Source organism: Glycine soja, chromosome 7 (genome assembly GCF_004193775.1).
Source record: "Glycine soja cultivar W05 chromosome 7, ASM419377v2, whole genome shotgun sequence".
NCBI lineage: Eukaryota > Viridiplantae > Streptophyta > Magnoliopsida > Fabales > Fabaceae > Glycine > Glycine soja.
In genome coordinates this window covers 45,953,336-45,974,775 of record NC_041008.1, presented here as the reverse complement: position 1 = coordinate 45,974,775, position 21,440 = coordinate 45,953,336, and the positions used below count along the sequence as shown (strand labels likewise).

The 21,440-nt window shown below is 31.6% G+C and overlaps 2 protein-coding genes across 3 annotated transcripts; both read left to right on the top strand.

The window, feature by feature from the left end:
- Positions 1 to 4,428: 4,428 nt before the first annotated feature.
- Positions 4,429 to 10,471, top strand: LOC114420198 (calcium permeable stress-gated cation channel 1-like). Of its 2 annotated transcripts, none has more exons than XM_028386085.1 (12): positions 4,429 to 4,531; positions 5,189 to 5,537; positions 5,629 to 5,784; positions 6,300 to 6,435; positions 7,050 to 7,151; positions 7,449 to 7,565; positions 7,656 to 7,736; positions 7,887 to 8,227; positions 8,321 to 8,566; positions 8,876 to 9,200; positions 9,316 to 9,549; positions 9,813 to 10,471. In XM_028386085.1, exons 2-12 carry the CDS (start codon positions 5,224 to 5,226, stop codon positions 10,092 to 10,094), a joined length of 2,334 nt encoding a protein of 777 aa, XP_028241886.1. In that variant the 5' UTR covers positions 4,429 to 4,531; positions 5,189 to 5,223; the 3' UTR covers positions 10,095 to 10,471. The 2 variants fall into 2 exon arrangements, with proteins under 2 accessions (XP_028241886.1, XP_028241885.1); XM_028386084.1 differs by having other exon boundaries at positions 4,460 to 4,827.
- A 3,376-nt stretch (positions 10,472 to 13,847) lies between these two features.
- Positions 13,848 to 19,765, top strand: LOC114420197 (lysine-specific demethylase JMJ25-like). The gene is made up of 14 exons (XM_028386083.1): positions 13,848 to 13,978; positions 14,110 to 14,212; positions 14,910 to 15,385; positions 15,500 to 15,612; positions 15,724 to 15,823; positions 15,942 to 16,074; positions 16,146 to 16,209; positions 16,295 to 16,991; positions 17,410 to 17,739; positions 18,318 to 18,728; positions 18,810 to 18,882; positions 18,959 to 19,044; positions 19,128 to 19,247; positions 19,342 to 19,765. The coding sequence occupies exons 3-14, from the start codon at positions 14,915 to 14,917 to the stop codon at positions 19,411 to 19,413; spliced, it is 2,670 nt and encodes an 889-aa protein (XP_028241884.1). The 5' UTR covers positions 13,848 to 13,978; positions 14,110 to 14,212; positions 14,910 to 14,914; the 3' UTR covers positions 19,414 to 19,765.
- The last annotated feature ends 1,675 nt before the right edge of the window (positions 19,766 to 21,440 follow it).

The following is a 21,440-nucleotide window of genomic DNA, read 5'->3' as shown; positions in this document are numbered from 1 at the left end:
AGCCATAGGAGCGCTGCACTCAAGAGCAATAGAATAATTAAAAAAATAAGTTCATCAAAACTTATTTGGGCTCTACTTGCAAAGATTAAGCTTGATTTCATAGATGGAAGTATCAAGCAATGAAGAGTAAAACAACTTAAGCTTATCTTTTAGGCCCATCAAAAATAAAATATTTGTTAATAATTTTTATAAAGGAAAAAAGTTCAATAAAAAGGTCATATAAGTTGGAAAAAAAAAACAAACATATATAACTCTTTAAAACATTTTTTTAGATCTCACTCATAGGTGCATCCACCCTATATAATTGTGTATCATTGGTTACGTACTCCCAATTTATACTCAATGGGAGTATTAATTGATAGTAACCTTTGATATGGATATTTATTACTTTGTGTACTCTAATGGCACTGTTGGTATCCTTCTTATATTATGTATTATTTTTTCGTCGACAAAAAAAATAATAGGATTCCTAGAATTTCATGTATTTGACACATATGCTCTAAGTTGAGGAAGATTGTTGAGAGTGATAAAAAAAAAATAGTTTTTGTTCATCAAAATCCACATCCATATTTTTTCTTACAAAAACAGAAATGCAATGATAAAAGGATTAATTTGTAAGTTTGTCCTTTTCCCTTCTTTTATATCTACAAGTTGGGGAACTACTACCCTATGTCCCACTCCCACCTATCTTCCTTCTATTTATAAGCATTAAATATAGGCACCGTTGGGAAAATTATCCAACTCTCAAATCATGCCTGCCTGAAGTTAATTGCGGCAAGATGACAGTTATAACTTGATGTGTCCATATACAATACATCTATTTAGGGACCTCATGCTACGTTATGGGTTTTGTTTTGTCTAGTCATAGGGCACAATTTGGGTATGAGCTTTATAAGCTTTATCTAGTGATTGAGAAAGAAGAAAAAAATTATGAATTTAAGATTTTCAACTGACATTTTAATAAAATTAATAAATTAATATTTATTGATAAAAAATATATATCAATTTTGATATTTGTCCAGTTCGGTGAATAAAAGAAAGAAAATAGACGCTTAATATTGTCACGTTTCAACGTTGATAGGAGACGTTCCATGATTTTCTGGTCACAATAAATAAATAACAGTTCTCTTCTTGGCTCTTGCTAATGTGGAACGTAGTTTTTTTTCTTCTATTTTTTTCTGGGTGGGGTAAAACTAAGATGTGTAGTGTTTTTTGGTAGCAAACTAGTAAAATGAGTAAAGGCCCAAACAAAACGTAGCCTGCGTAGGTTGTGATTTGATTGTCTAATTAAATATCTCATTCCAGACACCACTAGAATTCAGTATGTTCATTAATCAATGTCACTACTTGTTATTTGCATTATAAAACGTATCTCCAAGATATCATTTATGAAAAATGGAAACAGGTCTAATCCCAAGTAGGGTATACATTGCCTTGTTCTATTAATATGAGAATGACTGTTCACTATTTTCAGAAGTGCCATTTAATCCCACACAGGCACACCCGCACACACAGAAAAGTACCATTTTTTTTTGTCCATTTAACTCTCTGTTGCTCTTCATTTTGTATTTTAATTAAGGAATTCTTTAGTGTGCGCTCATAAGCACGTCATGAGAAATTTAAAATAAAATATTTTATTAAAAAACATTGTATCCAAAATATAAAAATCACTTCATATGTACTTTTTAAAGTAATTTAAAATATTTAATAAAATATATACTATTTTCACTTTTCATTTCATGTCTTAAAAAATAAGCAAGCTCTTTTTAACGTTTTGTATGCTCCGACCCCACTCGCATTGTTCGCAAAAACATTTGGGTAGACACCATATCCGATTTATATTGGCTAGCTATTGGTAAACAAGTCTAACACTACAGATTACAGAATAATTCATGTTTAAATTCCACAGCCACACAAACATTATCTATGATCGTCTCGCTGTGATTTGGTCAAGACAAATAATCAATGTCTTACCTTTTTTTCTTGGCGATAATTCCAAAGATGATAATGTATATAAAGTCTTAAAACATACTTATCCAATTTGCTATAAATATTGCATAATCGTTTTGTGAGAGAGAAATGGAAAGTATTAATGTAAATACTGGAAAACCGCAAAGTCTTGACTGATTTTGGGATCGTGCCCTAGGGATGCTATACATAAGTATGTTTTAAGAATTATGGACAGATTTTCTTATTGAATTAATCATATATATATATATATATATATATATATATATATAGTGAAACAAACCTAAGGATGTTATAGAGATAATTTTCTTTTACAATATAAACTAAATAAAAATTACTATAGATATAATGATTTTGTTATAAAAAATAATAATTTTATCATATATAATAATTTGCAATCAAATAATAATACTTAAAAAGTTGATATATAATATCAATACATTAAATTAAATTCTACGTAAGTGCGTCTAATTATTATTTTTTAATTGAGTTAATTAATGATCATGATACTACAGATGCTCAAAGCAAGGTAGAGATGCAACAAGCTTTTCGAGCTTTCCGCCGGCACCAATCCTTTTTGGTTAGGGAAGAGAAAATCCAAACTGTGGAAAGTTGTTTGGGACTTGTGGCAACATGGCAAAAAATATTAAGCTGGTAAGATTTAAATCTTGGAGTTGTTTGCTAGCAATGTTTTAAATATATGTTGTGATTTTGTCATGTTTATTGATATTGTGATAAGTGGTAGACAAATATAATTAATAAGATCCTAATTATGGTCACATTGCTGTGTTCATTATGATAGGGGGTTATGACTTTGTCAGGCTTAGCTTGTTAGACCAAGTCGTCGGGGAGAGCCTTGTTTTCTGTTTTCGGTGTTTGGTACCTTAATAAACCCTCTTTCTTTTGGCTGATTAAAAAAATAAAAGCTTTCGCCCTGTTTGTTTTTGTTTCTTGTAGGGCAGCAAACAAACCAAAGAGTTACTCACGGCCTGTTAGTTTAAGGTTTAACATAATATTTAATTAAAAATTAAAAGAAAAAAAAGTTATATATTTTTAATGTAAAAGGTTTTATATAATTATTTAATCACAGTATATTACGTATGATAAATTTATTTACTTTAAAAAATAATTCAAATCATGATTTATAATTAAATGGTATAAAATTATTACACTGTAAGTACATACGTAGATATTAAACTTAAATTAAAATTATGTAAAATTAATTATGCAACATTTATTGTCTTTAAAAGAAGGAAAGCAGTAATTTCTCTTCTTAGCAAAGAGTTACATCGAAAGTTATTTTTCTCAAATCATATTATACAAAATATTTATTAATTTTACTAATAACTAATTTTCTCTTCCGTTTAACGTTGAAAATGACCTTAGATGTCAATCTTTTTTTGGGGGTGAAGATTTGATGTTAATCTTTTAATTGTTTTTTAAGTCCTATTAATAAATAACTTTTGAATAATTGCATTTAACAACTTGTTTAACGTTGAAAGTGACGTTAGATGTTAATCTTCTTAATTGTTTTTTAAGACCCTCTTAGTTATTTTAATAAACTAAACCTATTAAAAATATTTTTTTTCTTAAATCAATATATTGTTTTTTACTTTTTAGTGATGTTATATAAAATTCTAAAACTAATGTGAGAAACATTAACAACATATTTTTCTTATTAACTAAAATTTATTAAAATCATAAAAGAATGAGAGTTTCATTTCTTATTTAATTATTTTTTCTCGTAATTTTATTAATTTTAATAAATTTTAATTAATGAAGAAAGATGTATAAAAAAATGTATTAGAAAATGTGATCTGTGAAAAAAATTAATTTTTTAATAAGGATAAAGTTCATACCCAATGAACTTCCAATTTCATTACTCACATGAGAAATTTATTAGTTAATAATTTAAAAATATTTTATAGATAATCTTAGAGTCTTATTAAATATATTTAAAATGTTCATCAACAGGTGTGGTGTACCACGTGGCCCATTCCCGCGAGAAAAACGCATTGTCCACACGGATACGCCGATGGTCGCTTAATCTACCTGTCGCTCCCTCATATTTCTGTCTCTGACACCAACTTCGTCTCTTTCGGTTTTATCAAACCTAATCTCTCACGCTTTCTATCAGCGCGTGTACCAACGCCTTCACATCCCAGCAAACAATGAAAAAGTAGCCGTTGTCCGTTGGAACACACCACGTGGCACCTTACCGACACACTGTTTGGAGTCCACGATGATGAGCTTATTGAATATTTCTTATAACTGTTAATTATTCACACTAACATTTAATATTCCATCAATGTGAAATATGTTAAGAATCCTTTTATTAAGAAATAAAAAACTATATTTTTATGATATTTTTGAGTTTTTTTTTTATGTTAAAATATTTTTTAAGCGGTTTGAATGAGACGAGATACTACTACTACTATTTCATAGTATTAAATACTACGTATTAACCTTTCTTCGCAAAATCTCACATAAATAATAGGAGTATAGGACAGTGGTACATTAGAATGAGTAGAGAGTGTTTTGTTGTTCACCTGTAATGTAACAAGTAAGCTCCAGCACTGTCTTTTATTCCCTTTATTCTCTCTCTCTCTTTCCTTCCTTTGATCCATGGAAGCCTGTGATCTCTTGTGATAGTTGGTGTGTTGGGTAGGGAAGGGTTTGAAAGTGTCGTGTCTTCTAAGGAGCTTTCACTGCACGACGGTGGCCGAATCTTCTTGCTTCTTTCTCTTTCCAAGATATCCTTTGATTCAACTTTGGATCTTCACCTCTGATTTCCTTTCATTTTTCGGTTTATACACACTTGGGGTTTCCCCTCACCCAACTGTGTGCAACAACCACAAAGTACGAACCTTTTCTTTTTTAATTTCTATTTCTTGGAAATATAAAAGGTCTTTTTATTTATTTCTGTTTTAGCCCTAGAGGAGTAAAATCTGTTGTAGGAAAGGAAACGCCTGATAAATTAGGGTACGACAGAAAATAGTAAGAAGGTACAAACAAAGATCAGGGATTGGTTATGAATCATTCCTCTGGACTTTATGGAGAAAACAAAAACCTCTTATTTCTGACTAATTTGCTCGTGTTTATTTTTATTAAAGTATGTCTGACATAAGATACAAATTCTTTTCACCAAGATTTTTACTAAATTGTTCGTGTTTCTATCAAAACCTTGTTTTGTTATTCGTTTATTTTGATTGCTTTACAGGTGTATACCGTGTGTTCTTCCTAGAGGGGGGAAAAATGGCTACACTTTCAGATATTGGGGTTGCAGCTGGCTTGAACATTTTGAGTGCATTTATTTTCTTTGTGGCATTTGCTATTTTGAGACTTCAACCTTTTAATGATCGGGTATACTTCCCAAAATGGTACCTGAAGGGTTTAAGAACAGATCCTGTGCACGGAGGAGCGTTTGTGCGCAAGTTTGTCAATTTAGATTGGAGATCATACCTTAGGTTTTTGAATTGGATGCCAGCTGCACTTAGAATGCCGGAACCCGAACTCATTGACCATGCTGGATTGGACTCTGTTGTTTACTTGAGGATTTACTTGATAGGGTATGAACTATGAACAAAAATGAGTGAATACTACATCACTACATCAGCTGAGGAGAATATGATCTTGAAGTTTTCTGTTTCTGTTATGCAGACTTAAAATCTTTGTTCCAATAGCATTTCTGGCATGGGCAGTTCTGGTTCCTGTCAACGCCACAAGTACCGGTCTAGAAAGCGCTGGTCGGGACAACATAACTTCGAGTGACATTGATAAACTCTCAATTTCAAACGTCCATAGTCGATCTGAAAGGTTTCTAAACCATCATGCTGTGCTATTACACTTTTGCTGTTGCATCTTCGTGTTATTTAGTAAATTACTAGTTTCTAATCCAAAGTACTACCTGCATTTAAAGATGTATTGTTGACCAAATGTATATAGTTTAACTAAGTTGAGACTTTAGGTCTAGTGTTTAACTTGGTGCAACCCTAATATACCATGGAAACCTTAACTGCTTTGCATATTTTCTCTAGATTTTGTGATTATATCCTAATTACTTTTCTTCTTATCAGAATATTTATCATTATTGCTTCTCTTCTCCAAATTCTGTGATTATATCTTAATTAATTTGCCTTCTCATCAGAATCCTTATCATTACATCTTAAGATAGCACCCCTTGTTTCTCCATTCCTATTATCAGCAATTCAATTTTTATGCATAATCTCACTTGTTAAAAGTTATGGAATTACTGTTGTGGTGCATTCATCTCACTTCTTAAATTGCTATTATGTCTGTGTGCTCCTCTAAAATTTTGTACTCTGCCTCAGGTTTTGGGCACACATACTAGTTGCTTATGCATTTACCTTTTGGACATGCTATATTTTACTAAAGGAGTATGAAAAAGTTGCCTCAATGAGATTGCAATTTCTTGCAGCTGAAAAACGCCGACCTGATCAATTTACGGTAAAGTTGATTTTTCTCCATTTTAATGAGGATTTTTTCTATGTAATACTTCTTTGTTGCATATTGTGCTGTTTTTATCTGCCGCATTCACTTTTATCAGTTTTTGGGCAGCTTTGAGATGAAGCAATGAAACTTTGATGTTTTGTTTCTTGTGTTAGAGGTGGTACGCGACTTGGTCATTTTTTAGGCAGACCTTGATCGTGTATATATCATGATTTTCTGTAGTTAACAACTCTGTAGATTATTGGTGAGGATTTTCTGGTCATAGGCCAAGCATATTATTCAGCTAGCTATGTATATCAATAAATAAGCAAAACAATGGAGTGATGACTGTTATGTGGCTTTTAGATGTATGGGAGGGATATAAAAAGTTAAAAGGACTTTGAAGAAGTTATATAAAAAAATGGTTAAAACAATAAAACAGGTCAAGAACAAATATTCTTTCAATATAGAAGAGCTCTCCAATCCGTCAGCTTTTTTTTTTTAATCTTTTAACAAGTTTTGGGAAATTGTAGTTATGGACTGAAAGGTTACACCACTTACATATTAGCATTTATATATATGAGATATTCGATCATGCATATTTTGCTTATTGAAAAAAATATTATTTTCAGGTGCTCGTTAGAAACATTCCACCAGATCCTGATGAATCTGTAAGTGAGCTTGTGGAGCACTTTTTTCTGGTCAACCATCCAGATAACTATCTTACTCACCAGGTTGGTTCCACCTGTGTACGCTATGCTGCTAGGATGTTCTGTCATTAATTATCTCATTTATTTTGATATTAAGAATTTAAGAAGTGTTGGGTGGTTTCTACTTTGAAAATTACATCTTTTAATGCATTGTTAAATTCGTTAATTGTCTCATTGATTCTGAAATGATGTTCATGAAACATTGAGTTCAGTATTAGCTAGATCTATCTATTATTACGACAATGTAATTTTCCCCTTTCATTTGGGACTTTGAGAGGGGGGAAATAATGTTTCAGCATATTTATTGTGACATTAATGCAGGTTGTTTATAATGCAAACAAACTTGCAAAGTTGGTTAAAAAGAAGAAGAAGTTGCAGAATTGGCTTGTATATTATCAAAACAAAGTTGAAAGAACTTCAGAAAGGCCTCAAATAAAGGTATTTAATTTTAATCTGACATGGCTTCAAAAGTTTGTCGTGGCCATCTTCAGATTTACTGCAATCTTTCTCTCTTGTATGTTTTACTAGACTGGCTTCCTTGGTCTTTGCGGAAACAAAGTAGATGCTATCGATCATCACAACACTGAAATTGACAAACTGTCAAAGGAAGTAAGTACCATTTGTTTTCTGCTGGGAATTTTAAACAGATGCTGAAGGAAGACGTTTAACTCAAAATTATGGGCCTTATTATGTTTTCATAAATTGTCTTTCGAAATTCTCATGATGATTGCAATGATTCAAGTTTATTTCCTTTCACAGATAGCGTTAGAGAGGGATAATGTCAGCAATGATCCCAAGTCCATCATGCCTGCGGCATTTGTTTCGTTTAAAACACGATGGGGTGCTGCAGTTTGTGCACAAACCCAACAAACCAGAAACCCAACAATGTGGTTGACAGAGTGGGCGCCAGAGCCACGTGACATCTATTGGTCGAATTTGGCAATTCCATATGTTTCCCTCACCGTGAGAAGGTTGATCATGGCTGTTGCATTCTTTTTTCTCACCTTCTTTTTTATGATCCCAATTGCAATTGTACAAGGTCTTGCAAGTATTGAGGGAATCCGCAAAAGAGCACCATGGTTAAATCCTCTTATTGATATGTAAGTCTCATCTCATAGCTGTACCTCTGAATATATAATTCCATCCCCATGCATCCCTGGAGGTTACTTATTTGAATTTACTTTATTGTGCAGTCCTTTCATTAAGTCGTTCATTCAAGGTTTTCTACCCGGTATTGCATTGAAGCTTTTTCTCATCTTCTTGCCAACAATATTGATGATCATGTCAAAATTTGAAGGCTTTGGATCTATTTCATCTCTGGAGAGAAGAGCAGCTTCTAGATACTATCTTTTCAATTTTGTGAATATATTTCTTGGGAACATACTTACCGGAACAGCATTTGAACAGCTGGACTCTTTCATTCACCAACCAGCCAATGAGTGAGTCATTCAAGATAAAAGGGGTTTTTTTCTCCTCTAAAAATTATTTACTTTTTTAATTGTCATTATGTTTGCTTTGTTTTGATTGCTTACATATGTTCTACTATGCCAATAAGTTTACATGTCTTTGTAAATTTGTTGTATCTGTGGTCAACTATTTCATCATGTTACATGTACAGAAGGGGGGAAATCATCCTACTTTTGGATATACTTTATGATTTTGGCTATTTACGAACCATGATGTTAGTGCTCTTGTCTTAATTTACACCGTGTTAATATGATTAAGAATTCTTTTTATATTCATGTCAGATATCCTATTACAATTGGCACTGCAATTCCTTTGAAAGCAAGTTTCTTCATCACTTATATAATGGTTGATGGATGGGCTGGTATAGCTGCAGAGGTTTTGATGTTGAAACCCCTAATCATATATCACTTGAAGAATTTTTTCTTGGTGAAGACTGAAAAGGATAGGGAAGAGGCTATGGATCCTGGGAGTATTGGCTTCAACACTGGAGAACCTCGAATACAGTTGTACTTTTTGCTGGGTCTAGTCTATGCTTCAGTTACACCTACTGTTCTTCCTTTCATAATAGTTTTCTTTGGGCTCGCCTATGTTGTGTTCCGTCATCAGGTAGTTCCAAGATGTTAGAATTATATTATACACGTCAAAGTATGATTGTATTATTTGAGTCCCCTATTTTTGTTGCCATATATATAAGGTGAAGACACCTACTTTCCAATTGCAGATTATCAATGTTTATAATCAAGAGTACGAGAGTGGTGCAGCATTCTGGCCTGATGTCCATTTTCGTGTCATTATTGCACTGATAGTGTCACAGATAGTTCTGATGGGACTCCTTACCACTAAAGAGGCTGCTTCATCAACTCCATTTCTAATTGTACTCCCAGTACTGACGATATGGTTCCATATATACTGCAAAGGCCGTTTCGAACCTGCATTTGTTAGATATCCCTTACAGGTATGTGGATTAATCATTCCGATGGCTAATAAGCCTAAGAGTAGCTGTATGCAATGATGGATTTGTTAGATATCCATATCATCCTTCCATCAGATCATATACAAGGGCATGCATATAATTTGCTGCTGTCTGCTTGAGTGTAGAAATGCTCAAAAGCATTAGCTAATACTATCCATAAAATGATGCCTGAATCCTTTTTATACTTATAATACTGAACCTTATCATTTTTAATTTTTACGTTGCTTTTATAAAATTGTAAACAGGAAGCGATGATGAAAGACACATTGGAACGAGCTACAGATCCCAACTTTAACTTGAAAGCTTACCTTCAGAATGCATATGTTCATCCAGTTTTCAAAGCTAGCCTTTTTGATGAGGACGAAGAGGACGAAGAGGTAATGAGTCTAAAGTTGGAAACTGAGAGTGTAACTGTGCCCACAAAACGGCAATCAAGAAGGAACACACCATTGGCTAGCAGAATTAGTGGTGCATCATCTCCTTCTCTGCCTGATCATGGCATCCGAAATCATAATCCAGAGCCATAAATCATGGACCAAGGATTCATATCATTGTTATTGGACCGACCACATATGTAACATACAATGGGCTACACATGCTTCCAGCATAAACTGAGAGAAGCAAGCTAGTGTGATCGGCACAAACTGTAAGGTAGAGATTCTTTGATATATTATTATTTCCGATTTTGTTAATAGTGAATTTGTTCCCTTACACCACGGAATGCTGTAAATTATCCCAGAACTTGTCATGGTTTAGATCGTGTGTATATTTTTTTCTTCTTTTTTTTACCTTATGCTTTTCCTTCGGATTCAGCTCAGTTTATATGAGGAAAAAAAGTGTGTTTGCACTTGTGCACGTTTTTAAGTTTTAACACAATCAATGAACGACTTTCCTTTACGTTTAATATTTGCCTTTTTTTAGCCACATGCTTTCTGTGTTAGTCTCTTGTTTGTTTGGTCCTTGGGCCCTTCTATTAATCATCTATTTAATATAAAAAAGGCTATATAAATAGTCTCCATTATTGTCAATTATCAACGAATTTAGTTATTGAATTTGTAATTATTAATCAAACGGGTCCCTACAATAAAAAGAAAATTCATAATTACACTTTTTTATCCCTTAAGTTTAAAATTATGCAAATTATGCTCTAAATTTTATTTTCCTCGATAATTATGCTCATAAAGTTTTTTTTGTTCATGTATTCTGACACTGAACTTATACAGTTTTGCGAATTTTGTCCTAATTGGACCCTATCACTAACATGGCAGATGTTATACAAGGAAATATATTGCTTAGAAATTTTATATATATATATATATATATATATATATATATATATCACTATTGCATTTGTTAATTATACTTTTAATTCCCTAAGAACATGTTTATATTTGTATGAAAAATATTAAAAGTTAAAATAATAAATTTATTTATTAAATATTTTCTATTTTAGTTCTTTTATATAAAAAATTATTCATTGTTTTTACATCTTCCACCCTTTAATTTGTGGGTATTTATTTAGAAATAAAATAAGTTAAAAGACTCAGACACTTTGGTGATAGTGGGAAAAGAAGGGGTCAAAGATTCGAAGGCTTGTACTTTTGGAGTAAAATGTGCAAAATTTTGAAACTAGGAAAAAAACCAATTAAGCATTTTTCTAATTAACATATTCTCTTGGCACGAACAAAATGTGTAAAGTTTTGAAAGTAGGAGAAAAGTGCACTTAAGTTCTTTTTAAACAATATATTCTCTTACGTCAACATTCACAAAATTATGTAAGTTTGAAAAGAAAATACACAAGAAAAAACTTTAGCCGTATAATTGAAGTTAGGATTTAAAAAGTATAATTAATCCCTTTTAATTTTGGAAACCAATTTGACCCGCTATTATGATTTTAAGGAGTAAATTGATTTATATTTTACAATTTCACGAACCAATTTTCTATTTTATTATTTCAGGGTTCAATTTAATCATCTATTATATTTTTACGGACTACATTGGTAATTAACTTTTTTTAATTATTTATTTTACTGGCATACTGATATTTTCTGTCTTTTTTTAATAATTTTTTTTTATATATTTATGATTCTTCTATTAATATTTACTCCCTCCATCCCATAATAATAATTATATAAAAAATTGTCTTAAAATAACTATTGTTTTAATTTTTCAATGTAATATTAATTGTTTTTTTCTTATATATTCTTTATATAATAATGACATGTGCTAAAAATGAACTAATTAAGATAAGATTAATTTTGTAAAATTTTTATTTTTTTAATTTATTTATTCATTTTTTTTTGTCCACATAAAACAATATAGGATAATAATTATAATAGAATAGATAAAGTAATTAATTATGCTTAGTTTTTTTTTATAATAGATACATATATTAAGTGATTCTTTGAATGTTTTAATGTATCAAATAAATATATTTGTGTTATAGAAATTATTTATCATTTTATTAATGATAGGGACCAATTTAACTTATCATTATAATTTCAAAGATTAAATAGGTCATTCACTCTTATTTATTTATGTCTTTAATTAAGATATTGATATTTTCTTTCTCTTCCTTTAACTATTTTATTTATACATTTATCACTCATCTATTAATATTTAATAACTATCACATGTTTTTTAAAATATTTCCTATAATAAATACAAATATTAAATGATTATTGAATTTTTTAATGTATCAAATAAATATTTTTTTATACAACCATTTTGTCATTTTATTAATTTTAAGAACTAATTTGACCCATCATTAAAATTTTAAATACTAATAGTGAAGTTTTTTTTTTTAGACAATGAAGTGTTTGGATAGTATGCTTCAAATGTTAGATTTAATCCTTATTGTTGCTTTGTATATAAATAAGTGATAATTCATTTTTGTAAAATTATTTCTTTAAGTATATTGATATTTTTTTTGTTTCTTTAATTATTTTGTTGATATATTTATAACTCATCTATTAATATTTAATAATTATGGCTAGTGTTTTTTTAAAACTTTCCTATAATAAATACAAATATTAAATTATTCTTGAAATTATTTAATGTATTAGATATGTATATTTTTGTTACAGGTACTAATTTTGTCATTTTATCAGTTTTAGGAATCAAATTGACTCCATAGAAAAAGGAATCAGATTGACTATTCACTAATATAATTTAGGGATTAAATAGATAATTCACTTTTTAAAATTATTTATTTACTGGCACACTGATACTTTCTTTATCTTTCTTCACTTATTTGGCTTATACATTTATCACTCCTCTATTCATGTGTAAGAACTATGGTCAATGTCTTTTTAAATCTTTCCTATAATTAATACAAATATTACATGATTCTTCGAAATTTTTAATGTATTAAATAAATACTACACTATTAAGAAAATATTTTTAATTAAAAAAATATTGAAAAAGTTTAAAAAAATTGGAAAAATTTAAACAAAATAAACTAACTATGAAAATAAATCCTATTAATTATTTTAAAAAAATAAATATATTAAAAGAATAATCGTCTAATTTGACACCCTTCATTAAAGGAAAATTTTATCATTCAGTTCGTAATTTGTGTATCCAAAATTATTATTTTTCACTTATTTCTCATTAAAAAATTCAATATAATTTAATAAAGAATAAAACTATATTTTCACATAGAAAGGGAATAAAACTACAAATACATCTTATTTAACATTTAAAGATAAATATAAACAGAAGAATCTTTAAAAGTTTATTATTCTCCATTTTTATATTTAATATTCTCTTTAAATTCAACCAAAATCGACTTGAACCGGCGACAAACACCCCTAAATCCATGCGTTATAAATGGAAATCCTTAACTAAAAAAAAAATAATCTATATAGAAAAGGCGGAAGTTAATTACCACTTTCCCCTGTTCGTAAAGAATAGCGGGGACTAACAAATCTTTCTTCCAATGATTCTGGACTCAATTTTGTTTCAAATTTTTTTATTAAAATCTCAGATTTAAGATTTAAGTTTTGTGAAGGAAAAAATATAACTAAGAGAAAAGACTTCATTTGTAATAATCAGTCAAATTTTTTAATAAAAAATAATAATTAATAAAATTGATGAATAATTCAACTAATGTTACAATTATAAATAAAAAATAATAATATAACATGATATGGATGGAAAAACTTGTCTTCTCGAGGGGTAAGAAGGCGAACGGATTTGTGATCCACGTGGTTCAATGTTAGTGGTTAAAATAATCAGCATCTCGAATCCTAAAATTCCAAAAGGCTCCAACAACACAACGCAGTAACAGTTTATATAAAATTGTCTGTCTTCTGATACAGGCAAAGCAAAGGCATCTTTTCATAGCTGACTCCTTTCTCTTTCAACTAAACTGTGCTGTGTGTGACTTACGTGTTTTTCTCTGCAAATGGTAATGCTAATCATATGAATGATCCTTACCCCTATGATTTTGATTTTGATCGTGATCACAATCTCTTTCTCTAATCTAATCCTTTTTTTTTTTTTAAATCATTCATTCGGATTTTTATTATTCGCTTTCAGATATCGTGCCACATTTATTCCTTTTCTCATTTCTGAACGCCACACAGACACCGTTGATAAAGCTATCTATGAGTTTTCCGGCTTGAACAGCTTTCCTGATCAGGTTCGTTTCTTTCTTTCAATTGTGTTTTTATTTTCGTGTATGAATGAATTCTGAAATTCTGCTCTCTCTCCTCTCTCTCTTATTCCTGTGCCATTCACGATAATTGCCAAGTTCTTTTCGTTATTCTTCATTTCGTTTTGTTTTCCTACGAATGCAATTGGACTTCTGGTTTGTTTCATGTTTTCGGAGTAGCCGGTGTTGTTGGCTTGACACGGTCAACTCAGTCAGGTTGACTTTAAACATTCACTGGAGAAATTTTTCCCCCCCTTCTGAAAACGTATATTCAGTTCTTTCTGAAATTCGTTACGGGATAGATTTTATTGAATTTGTTGCCTTATAGTTTCTTGTTTTCGTGACCGGTTATCAATTTTGACATATCTAAAGAAAACTGCTACCTTGCTGATTGATTCATCATTGCCACTGAATTATATTGTGGTTTTACAGAAAGATGTTCTGTTGGGTTTATAGTGTGGCTTTGTATCTTTGGTTCTCAGTTTCCTTTGCTGTGCTTATGAATGTGGTAGTAAACTTGTTCTGGCTCTATGGATAGGTTTAGGAATTGATGTTCTATACCGGCTATAGGTTTTTCTCGGACTATAAAAGATTGGCATGCTAGTGCTTAAATGAATGGTAATCTGTATTGAGATTTTTGGATTTTTGTAATTATTTGAGTGTATTTTCCATGTGCATTCTGCAGTAAGAATGGAGGTTGCAGTCCCCAGACAACAACAGCCAAAAAATCAGCACAATGAGGATAAGATAGAGTTCTCAAGATACTCAAAACATTCCAGAACTGTTCAGAGGAAAGCTGACAAAATCCCTGAGTATGGTCACAATAAACAAGAACTAAAAGGGGAAGAAACTATGAGATGTTTAAAGAAAAATAACGCTGTAGGATTGGAGACTACAATTACACAAGGAGAACAAGTAAATCAGCCTACTAAGGACAAAATCCTAAAAAGCTCGAAAAGTCTTGGAACTACAAAGACGAGAAAGGTTGAAGAAATTTATAAGTGTGATGATACAAAACTGAAGTTATGCAAGAAAGGACATGAGACACAGAAGCTTACTGTCTCAAACAAGAAAAGGAAATTTGAAGGTGATCTCTTGAATGACGATTTTGAAGATGTTTTAAAGTCAAGGACCAGGAGAAGAAGAATGAATGATGTGATGGTGACCATTTTTCCCACTGCATATTTTCTTACACTGATCTTTTGTGACAGATTTTTTTTGATAGGTGGAATATTATATCATATTTCAATGATGCTTAACTAATTGTCTGAACAGGATGTTGGACAAAATCCCCGAAAATGTCATCAGTGCATGAAAAAGAAGAGAACATTTTGTGTGTCTTGTACTAAATGCCCAAAAATGTACTGTATGCGATGTGTCAATAAATGGTATGGCACTTTACATCTAATTAATCAATTCTGCTGAAGGGTAATGTGCTTGTTTGTGTAGTTTATGAATTGTCATTACAAAATGGAGCTGCTTGTGAATTCTGCCCACAGGTACCCTGATATGTCAGTAGAAGAAATTGCTTCAAGTTGTCCATTTTGCCGGAAAAATTGCAATTGCAATGTTTGCTTGTGTTCAAGAGGGATGATTAAGGTTTGATTTGTTCTCATGTCTACCCCTAAATTAATTTCTGTAATGAAACAAAAATTTCATATATTAGAATTATATCTGCACTATTAACCTTCTCAAATTCTTATATATTTACTTTCAGACATCTAACAGGGACATCAGTGATTATGAAAAAGCTCAGTATCTGCAATATATGATTAACTTACTCCTACCATTTTTGAAACAAATTTGTCATGAACAAAGTCAAGAGGATCAGATTGAAGCTAAATTACTAGGTTTAAATCTTCACCTTTAAGTTTTTCATTATTACATTGAATGAATTACCAACAATAAACTCTTCTGTCAGGAAAATCTTCTTTTGAGATTGAGATACCCCAAAGTCTTTGTGGTGATGTTGAACGTGTCTATTGGTAAGTATCCTCTTATTTAAGATACTAGCACGATTGTTTACATGTTCTTTAATATCTTTGTTTTAATTTTTTGGTCTTGGAGCAGTGACCATTGTGCTACTTCAATTATTGACTTTCATAGAAGCTGCCCCTATTGTTCCTATGAACTCTGCCTTAGTTGTTGCCAAGAAATACGTGATGGAAGCATTACACCCCGGGCTGAGCTGAAGTTCCCATATGTAAATAGGGGCTATGATTATATGCATGGTGGGGACCCTCTACCTGTGCCTTGTGATTTAGAGACATTAGAAGGTCATATTGAGCCGTCTACTGTGTGGAATGCTAAGAGTGATGGAAGCATTAGTTGTGCGCCAAAGGAGTTGGGGGGTTGCGGTAGTGCTGTATTGGAGCTGAGACGCATCCTCCCAGATGGGTGGATATCTGACTTGGAAGCCAAAGCTCGCAATATGCTGAAAATTTGGGAAATTGAGCACACAACTCTTCAGCAAAAAGAAGCAGTATCAAGCTTCACCTTTTTGAGAAAGGAAGCTATTAGAGAAGGCATAAATGACAATAACATATACTATCCAGAGTCAAGTAACACTCAAAAAGAAGGGCTGCTGCTTTTCCAAAAGCATTGGGCTAATGGTGAACCAATTATAGTCCGTGATGTCCTTAAACAGGGAACAGGTCTGAGCTGGGAGCCAATGGTAATGTGGCGAGCATTATGTGAAAATATGGTTTCAGAAATCAGTTCAAAAATGTCAGAAGTGAAAGCCATCGATTGCCTAGCTAATTGTGAGGTTTGGTCTCGCTGTCCCTTTGGTGCTGAGTTTGAACATTTGGTCTAATTAGAGTATTATGTCTCTAAATTTGTAGTGTTTTCCCTTTTCCAAATCCCTCATCTGTTGTGGATTGGCTGTGATCTCTAATTTTTTTAAGGATGCAAAAAGAATGCTTTAGTAACTACTTTTCTGCCCAGTATCATTATAAGAAAGATAACTAACTTTTGGTATAAGGCATGTCATCTTGACTACACTACTGTAATATACCACATCCATCGCCAACATGCCTTATTGTGCTTTAGATTCCTCATATTGTGGAGCTGAAACTGCTATCTTAGTATTTCATCTTCCAAAATCCAAGTGTAATATTTTTAGTTTGCATCTCAGGCAACATACTAGAATTATATAATTATTCACCCTTCTAAACTCTATGCAGGTAGAAATTGATACTCACACGTTCTTTAAAGGTTATATAGAGGGAAGAACATACAGAGATCTCTGGCCAGAGATGCTCAAGCTAAAAGACTGGCCCCCCTCCGATAAGTTTGAAGATCTTTTGCCCCGCCATTGTGATGAGTTTATTCGCTCCTTGCCATTTCAAGAGTACAGCGATCCTCGGGCTGGAATTCTCAATCTTGCTGTGAAGTTGCCAGCGCATGTCCTAAAACCTGACATGGGTCCAAAAACATATATTGCGTATGGGATTAAAGAAGAGCTTGGTAGAGGTGACTCTGTAACAAAGCTTCACTGTGATATGTCAGATGCGGTAAGCATCAAGCTTTGTTAGGCTGTAATTTCATTGCTTAAGAAGTGGTCGGCCAATTCTCTTTCATTTGAATATTCTACACACACACACACATGTGCATACTCAATCTTCTTTCTTAGTTTCTTTATGAGAACTCGCATTTTGGTTTCCGATTTTACACATTGGATTGGAAACTTAGTTTCTATAATCTTTCTATTTGCTTGTTTGTAGAAGATGGCGCCTTAAGGTGTAGATTTTTTATTTTTTTTTGCTTTATATGCTATTTTACTGCCCCTAGTCTAAAGGGATATTTTCATAAGGTTTGAAGTTTAGTCTTTTAATATGTGTAAGGTGGCATAATATAAAAAATTGGTGAAGAGTTAAGAGAATAGGATGATTTCTATTACTCTAATTTGAATTACATGGCCTGGAATGTGAAAATATATTACGCTTAAAAAGAATAAATAAGTGTTCACGTGATGTGCATTTGAGGTGTATATGTACCTTTTGGTTTAGAAACTTTTTTTATATCATGTCATTCATGCGTCTCAAATGGAAGCATATTGGCTTATTCTAATTTCTTGTTTGGTAATTCATAGGTGAATATTTTGGCCCATACAGCTGAGGTGATATTAACTGATGAACAACACTTTATTATATCAAAGTTGAAAGAAGCACACAAGGCACAAGATGAGAGAGAACAGTGTGCCGAAGAGAGGGTTGCTGACAGCCTGGATGATCAACCTTGCAAAGACAACAAAGAACATATAGAAAATAAGGAAGTTTTTGAAGCCAAAAGCATGAAGAAACAACCTATTGAAATCAATGAAAATATCTTTCCAAATAATGTTCTTGAGGGGTTCACTTCTCCTGCTATAGAGAATGAATCAATGGAAACTGGTAGTGCCCTCTGGGATATCTTTCGGAGAGAGGATTCTGAAAAGTTAGAAACATATCTTAGAAAACACTCCAAAGAATTTAGGCATACTTACTGTTCTCCAGTTGAACAGGTATTAAAATTATAATGATTTACATTCTACTTATCCTTATTTTTTATGCCAAATGCTCAAATCAAATTCTTTGTTTATTAGGTCGTACATCCAATTCATGACCAATGTTTTTATTTGACATTGGAGCATAAGAAGAAGCTGAAGGAGGAGTTTGGTTAGTACATAGAAATTGAATACAATTGCTTGCTCAGTGTCTGTAATTAGTTATTTATGCAAATCTTGACTTTTAGGTGTAGAACCATGGACTTTTGAACAGAAACTTGGGGAGGCAGTATTTATTCCTGCTGGATGCCCGCATCAAGTCAGGAATCTCAAGGTTAAATATCTCTTGACACATTAACTTTCTCGAATCATTTGATTGTTTCTGGTGCTCTAATCACCATATGCCAAACCTTGCAGTCATGCATAAAAGTTGCTGTAGACTTTGTGTCCCCAGAAAATATCCGTGAGTGTCTACGTTTAACTAATGAGTTCCGCCAGCTTCCCAAGAACCACAAGGCTAGAGAAGATAAGCTTGAGGTGATTTGCTTCTAAATTATATTTCCTTCTGCCTCTTTATGATGTCATAAGTTATAGGATTATATGGTGATGTGTTTTATTCTTGATGGAACAGATAAAGAAGATGATAGTTTATGCCGTTGATCAAGCTGTCAAAGACTTGAAAGATTTACTGAAGTGTTCTTGACTGGTTTGCAGAAAGCTACTTCATTTTGCCATGGTCGATGATACTCTAGATTGCTGTGAATATAATAACAATGTCCAGATAGAAATTGTGAAGTTAGAATGTTTATTGGAGGGTTAGAGTCCAGATAGAAAATTGTGAAGTAAGAATCTTTATTGAAAGATCAGAGGCACTCACAATCGAGTGTTTTCCATTTTGGTAATAACATAGTGAAAATGTTGTAATGGCCACAAGAATTAAAAAAATAGTTAATGGAAATGTTGTATTCATGGCCTAAGAAAATACAAAGACTGCCATTTTTTTTCCTTGGAAAGATACAAGATTGAAGATAAAGCTTATGAAAGAGTTCAAGACACGTGTATTTTTTTTATTTTAACCTTTCAGTAATTTAGGGAAAAAAGACTCTGAGTTCAGTTAGAAAGGAAGTAAAGTCTGATAAAAAATTATTTTTGTCAAAAATCAAATTCGGATAGTGCCTGAATGATCTAACCTTAATTTTAACATATTAAACAATTGTATCCAATCGTCTTAAACCATTTATCTTGCAACCTTGGGCCATCATAGAAATAAGTAGTAATCTGATGTGCAAATCTATTGCTTTCATGTCAAACCATTTACCTTGCAACCTTGGCTATCATAACTGGGTAGTTTGGGAGCTCCTTTAATTATGATTAAAAAAAATGGCCTAAATACTAAATAGGACCCACGTGGAATGTACGCATACTAGTGCTGGTTTTGGCCAACATCCAAATAATGAATAAGGCCAGACTTAAATAACATAATTAAGAATAGATGGCTTCTACCAATAATGATTAATATAAATGGTAGTAGTTTGTATATCTTAATCAAGTGATTTAAGATTTGAATCTTAACTGACCCTTGAGTATGAAATAAATCATATGAGAGGAGTAAACGAAAGAAATAAATAAAATTATTGGAGTGTGATAAAGTAATTTGGTAGTTGGGGTGAGAGACACAAGAGTTGGGATGATAAAGAGGTTAGGAGGTCACTCTCATTAACATTACATTATTATTACTGGTTCTACTTATGAAAACATAGGACAAATTATCAAGACCAAAGAAAGTGATAATCACATTTTCAATACTTTAATAAATAATTTTATTTTAAAAATGCTCTTAAATTCAAATGTTATAAGTGATGGTTTATGTTAGTATTCATAATCCAATGAATGAATGTCTAGTAATAGACTTAACCATAAATTAAGGATATAAAATAAATTTAACCTTGAATAAGTTTAAAAATTAGCCATTATGTTTTATAATTAAAACTAAAGAAAAAATCAATTTGTTGTTTATATACAAGATCGTAATTTGCCTATAAAAATAAATAAATAAAGTATTGGCTATTCTTGTGAGTGAAAAGCAATCTTATCGTTCATGTTTAGGTGTCAAGTTATGGCGACTTCTTTCAACTTGTTATAAAGTTAGCGAAATGGAGGGTTGCTATGATTTGCAGATGATGGGGTATAAAACAAATCACCTCAAGTTTATTTTCTCTGGCCTTGTGGTACCTAGGAAGCTGGCGGAATTCTTCAGTTAAATGCAAATACTCGTGGATATTTTTTGAAATGCAGACACTCATGGATATTTTCTGGGGATGCAAATTCTAGAGCAACTTCTGTGTACTGGGGATGGCAATGGAGCAGGTAGGGGGCGAGTTTGCCTATCTTCATCCCCATTCTTATTCCCTTAAAAGCTGGACGAATATGAGTGAGTTTATAAAACATGAGGGTGAAAAAATAGAACTCAATCTTACCTTCATGAGTTTGGAAGAACTAGTGAGAAGCCCATCTCATATTTTTTAAAAATAATATTTGTTCATATACTTTAAATAAATATAGATTAATTTATTAATTATATTTTTAGTTAAATGTATAATTTTTATTTTTTTTATAATTAATATTAGAGTTATAATATTATTTATTTAACAATTAAAATAATTATTCTATATTTTTAATAATTATAATAAAGAATATATAAAATAATTACATAATTATATAATTAACAAT

What these genes read in the sequence shown, in the direction of transcription:
- LOC114420197 (XM_028386083.1), top strand. Translation starts at nt 14,915, where the DNA reads ATGGAGGTTGCAGTCCCCAGACAACAACAGCCAAAAAATCAGCACAAT. An exon ending in GAAGCTGAAGGAGGAGTTTG is followed by an intron (nt 18,883 to 18,958) that starts GTTAGTACATAG and finishes CTTGACTTTTAG; the next exon opens with GTGTAGAACCATGGACTTTT. An exon ending in ATCAAGTCAGGAATCTCAAG is followed by an intron (nt 19,045 to 19,127) that starts GTTAAATATCTC and finishes CAAACCTTGCAG; the next exon opens with TCATGCATAAAAGTTGCTGT.
- LOC114420198 (XM_028386085.1), top strand. Translation starts at nt 5,224, where the DNA reads ATGGCTACACTTTCAGATATTGGGGTTGCAGCTGGCTTGAACATTTTG. An exon ending in TTGAGGATTTACTTGATAGG is followed by an intron (nt 5,538 to 5,628) that starts GTATGAACTATG and finishes TCTGTTATGCAG; the next exon opens with ACTTAAAATCTTTGTTCCAA. An exon ending in TTGTTAGATATCCCTTACAG is followed by an intron (nt 9,550 to 9,812) that starts GTATGTGGATTA and finishes AATTGTAAACAG; the next exon opens with GAAGCGATGATGAAAGACAC.